The 5000-nt window shown below is 48.0% G+C and overlaps 1 protein-coding gene across 2 annotated transcripts in view; it reads right to left on the bottom strand.

The window, feature by feature from the left end:
• The window catches only part of Prelid3a (PRELI domain containing 3A), a 15582-nt gene extending 11054 nt beyond the window's left edge, over positions 1–4528 (bottom strand). For both annotated transcript variants that reach the window (XM_031365931.1, XM_031365932.1), the window contains exon 1: positions 4325–4528. In XM_031365931.1, the coding sequence (XP_031221791.1) occupies positions 4325–4356 (32 nt within the window). In that variant the 5' untranslated portion in view covers positions 4357–4528. The remainder of the gene's footprint in view (positions 1–4324) is intronic.
• Positions 4529–5000: the final 472 nt, after the last annotated feature.

Here is a 5000-nt window from a genome sequence, read left to right as displayed (position 1 = left end):
TGAGCCCACACTACAAACCTGGGATCCCACGCTCCACAGGAGGGATGTACTGCTCTTTGGTCATTCTGTTCTCGTCACAACAGCAGAAGCCCTAACTAAGGACAGACATATTTATGTCTTACGGCTCCTTATCTGTGTGATGCTGGACTCTACCTGTACACCTCAACCAAGGCTTATAAATTACAAAACACCAGATGCAGAAGTAGATTAAGAGAATCAAACTACAGAAATGCAGGAATCATGGATATTATTTTTAAAGTACCAGAATCTCCTAATTTCTGCAAAACACAGCCAAGTTCTTGATTTTTCTAAACTGTTGACAGAGGGTCTCCTATATGCTCAGCCAGCAGTGGACCCCTGATTTTCCTTCCTCTCCCTCCCCACTGCTGGGACTGCAGGCATGCACCACTATGCCAAGTTTATGGAGTTGGGGACTGAACCTGGGATTCATGCACTCAAGGCAAACATGTATCCTCCTACCCCAATTTGTATAGTACTACAGGCTTAAAATCAGGCTTGGTGGCACACACCCTGTCATCTGAACACCCAGGAAATGGCACAGATGGACACAGAAGAATCAGAAATTCAAAGCCATCCTTAGCTCCACAGCGAAGCCAGCCTGGGCTACATGAAACCCTGTGTCCAAAAACAAAAGGAAGAGGGAGTTATTACTGTTTATTGTAATGAATTAATATTGTAAAATTTCAGTTACAATTTCTAATGGTTGGTTGATATTTAAGATAGGGTCTCTATATGCCTCAAGACCCTCCCTCCTAAATCCTGGGGTTACAGTCTGTGACAGTATACCTAGTTCTCTGATATAGTAACTAATATAAGTTATAATCAACATACACAAAAGTAAGGGTCTCAATATCTCCAAGATTCGGTCCAGGGTTGCTCGTCTCTGTGCCTATGATGTGGCAGAACACAATGACAAAGATCATGGAGTAGAGAGGAACAGCTCACCCCAAGACAGAGAAAGCAGAAAGGACTAAGGGGTGAGAACCAAGACACACCCCTTCAAAAGCACAACTCAGGTGACTCCCTCCAACAAGGTCCCAACTTATATGGGTCCACCATTTCCCATTTTTCAATGCATTAGATCAATATTAGGCTAGAGACCTCATGAACGCATCTCCTATGGCACTGGTTCTCAACCTGTGGGTCACGACTTCTTTGGGGGTCACACATCAGCCGTCCTGCATATCAGATGTTTATGATTTATAACAGTAGCAAAATTACAGTTATGAAATAGCAATGAAAATAATTTTATGGTTGGGGGTCACCACAACTGTATTAAAGGGTTGCAGCATTAGGACGGTTGGGAGCAAGTGGATGGAAAAGCTTTTCCAAACATACCCAGAGGCCGGCCTTGCTAATCTCCAGGTGTCTCTCATCCCAAGATAACGGCCAATGTTGGCCATCACAGGCCATAAGTAAAGAACAAGCACAAGTGTCTTTTCGATAAGAGAGGGCAAATCATAACATTCATAAAGTAGGTGATTAACGGCTAGTATAGTCAAGCTATATGTATATCAACTTATATCCATAGATATGTACCAGCTTAGTTAGAGCTCAAAAACACATTATTGGGAGAAAAAGAAACTGCCAAAAGATCCTTGTGAGATGATATCGCTGATCCCTATTTGGGAAAAGCAAACTGCATTATGTGGACTTACACATAAACATACATATATGTGATGGTGTGGATGCTGGCATGGGTATCACATGTTTACCATACTTAACATCTCAGCTGCCTTTGCTGAAAAGAAAAAGAAGAGGCAAAACTGAAGAGAAGGGAAAGTGGCCATTTTCTGCCTCTCTGGAAGGTTAATTTCTTTTTCCAGCTTCTTACTAGAAAGCAAGCTAGCCATAGGTCCATCTTCCCAAAGCTCTACTGCCGAGTGGATGCTGATGGCCTGCCGGAGGCCTACGGCTGCCCTTATTCTGGAAGGGCATCTGGTGTCCCTGTGAGCTCCCTCCCTATGAACAGTGCCAGGGTCAGGCACTGGCAGGGGACCTGGGACACAAAACAAAGAACCAGCACATGCTACCACATGGGTGAGCCTCAAACACTGATGATGATGATGATGATGCTTTCCAAAAGAATCCAGACGCAGAATACCACATATAAAATATCCAGGACAGGAATGGGGAAGGCGTACATCTCCCACATAAAGTTCAGTATCTCTTTAGAAGATAACAGAAATGTTCCAAAGCTGGACCACCACAGTGATGGCTGCAAGAAAATAAAAACCAACTTCTGAGGGGCTGGAGAGATGGCTCAGCGGGTAAGAGCACTAGCTGCTCTTCCCAAGTCCTGAGTTCAAATCCCAGCAACCACATGATGGCTCACAACCATCTGTATAGCTTCCGTGTACTCATATACATAAAATAAATTTCTAAAAAAACCAAAAAACAACTTCTGTAACTATACTAAAAATTACTCAATTATATAATATAAAGTTTTTCATGTTCTTTTTTCACATTTGGTGTGCATGCCCATGTGTGTGCATGCTCGTGTGTGGGGGTGTGCATGCTTGTGGAGAACCGAGACCGATACAGAGATCCTGTTACACACTTTTTCACTGAGGCAAAGTAGTCCCGCCAGCCAGCTTGCTCCAGGCACCCCCATCTCTATCTCACCAAGCTAGAATCACAGGCCAGCCGCTCCAATCACTGAGATATGGGAACCTGAACTTCAGCCCCACACTCTCATGGCAAGGGTGCCAACCTCCCCAGCCCAGAACTAGAGAATACCTCTTTAAATGAATGACTTGGGGCCAACAAGATGGCTCAGTTGCTAAAGATGCCTGCTGTCAAACCTCGGAATCTGAGTTAGATCTCCTGATCCACAAGAAAGGAGTTGAGAATCAACTCGCTCATGTTATCTCGACTGCAGCATGCAGTGTGGCCCGTGCTCATATACACACATTAATTAATTAAATGTAATTTTAAAGATATTAAAAAGCCAACCTTGGTGACACATGGCTTTAATCCCAGCACTGGGGAAGCAGAGGCAAGCAGGTCTATGTGAGCTGGGGGCCATCGTGGTCTACATAGCTCCAGAACAGTTAAGGCCACATAGTGGAAACTCTATCTCAAAAAAAAAAAAAAGAAAAACTATCTCCCCTAAACACACATACATTAAAACAAGTGGCAAAACATTACAGATTACAAAATGCAAATAAGGATTAAAAAAAAAAAAGAACGAAAGCTGCAAAACTGGTCAAAATTGTCAACAGTGATTTTTCCAGTGGCAGTCAACATTTCAGGACCCTCAGCGGGTCCAAGTGAACTGGTATCTCTGTACTTTATGACTTTCTACCCGTCTCTGCATCTAGGCGGTACAAATTACGTCGGAATATTGGGGAAACCTTCAGGAAGCCTGCCGAGTTTACCAAAGATTTACATACCACCCGTCTAAGTTTCCATACTTAAAAGGGATTTTTTTTTCCTAGAGGCGGATGCTATCGCTCAGTGATGGAACACTTTTCTAGCAGTCTCGAAACACTGGGTCCGGGCCCAACACCATCGAAAAATAAAAATAAAGCAGCCAGAAGTTCTGAAGCCGGGTGATCAATTTTTATTATAATTTTACACTTTTAAAAAGACAACGGAGACGGGCGGTGGTGGCGCACGCCTTTAATCCCAGCACCTGGGAGGCAGAGGCAGGCGGATTTCTGAGTTTGAGGCCAGCCTGGTCTACAGAGTGAGTTCCAGGACAGCCAGAGCTATACAGAGAAACCCTGTCTCGAAAAAAACAAAAACAAAACAAAACAAAAAAAAGACAACGGACGGACGACAATTCTGTTTCGCGCAGTCTCTCCGCGTCCGCCCCCGCTCGGAACGAAAAGCTTCTCTAATCGGGATCAGAAAGTCTCAAAAAAAAAAAAAATCCTTTGAAAAGATATCAAAACACTCGATGACACGGTAGAAGGCGCCCCACGGGTCAAGCGAGCACTCGAGGCAGTTCGCGGGGTCCCTAGTGGCTTGGAGGCGTCCGTGTGCACACGGACTCGGGACTAAACGCCCCAAACGCCTTCCTCGCGTCTAGATTTCTCCCCAACCCAAGCCCCTCGGGCTGGCACCGTGGGTGACACGGATGCTCTACTCAGCCCGGATCCCGACACCCCGCGGGGCAGCCGACACAAACCGGCCGAGGATGGGGAGGCCTCGCCACGCACAAGCCGCCCCGCTCCCCGCCGGGCCCTGATCCTCGGCCCCGGAGCGCTCGCCGGGTCCCAGATCCCCGCCCCTCCCCGAGGCCTCACGGGTCCGACCGCATCCACGCCTTTGCCGGCGCAGCCCTCAGCCGGCTCACCCGAACACGTGCTCGGAGCTCCAGATCTTCATCGCCGCGGCCGCAGGCCCAGGGGCTCGGGCTCGGCGCTCTGAGGGATGCTGCGCCGCGTCGTGGGGGCGGGACGCCCGCTGCCCCGCCTCCTCCGTCACGTGCTCCGGACTGCGGCGGCTAAAAATAGGGAGGTGGGAGGCGAGCGAGTGGTACCCGGCGCCGCGCCGTCGCCGCAGGGACGAGCGCGAGTGCGCAGCCACAAACGGCCGCTCTGGGGGTTCTTTGAAGCTATCCCAAGTCCTGCCCCTGTCCTGCCCTGTCCTGTCCTGTCCGACCACACGCGAACGTCGTGGGCAAACTAAAATTGCCAATTCAAAATGAACAGCCTGGGTCTCGAAGAAGCTTGAAATCCCAATGCTATATCGATGCTCATCACAGGCAACCCACTAGAGAGACTACAGAGACAGCCCTCACCACCAAGAAACAGAGAAGCAGCCAGTTCAGCGAAGGCTTTTTACGTGTGGTGCTGCCCCAAAAGGCTTGGAGACAGAAGGCAGACTTGGTCCTAAAGTTATCAGTAACTGGAGCGCGGCTCCATCAGAGCTTATTGCCTTTATCCTGTAGACACGGAAACAGTTCTCGCTGCGGGGGTTTGGGGAGGGTGTGTGTGTGTGTGTGTGTGTGTGTGTGTGTGTGTGTGTGT

The sequence above is a fragment of the Mastomys coucha genome, unplaced genomic scaffold, assembly GCF_008632895.1.
Source record: "Mastomys coucha isolate ucsf_1 unplaced genomic scaffold, UCSF_Mcou_1 pScaffold13, whole genome shotgun sequence".
Lineage (NCBI taxonomy): Eukaryota > Metazoa > Chordata > Mammalia > Rodentia > Muridae > Mastomys > Mastomys coucha.
The sequence above is the reverse complement of the archived record's forward strand: the minus strand, read 5'-3'. Positions and strand labels throughout refer to the sequence as shown.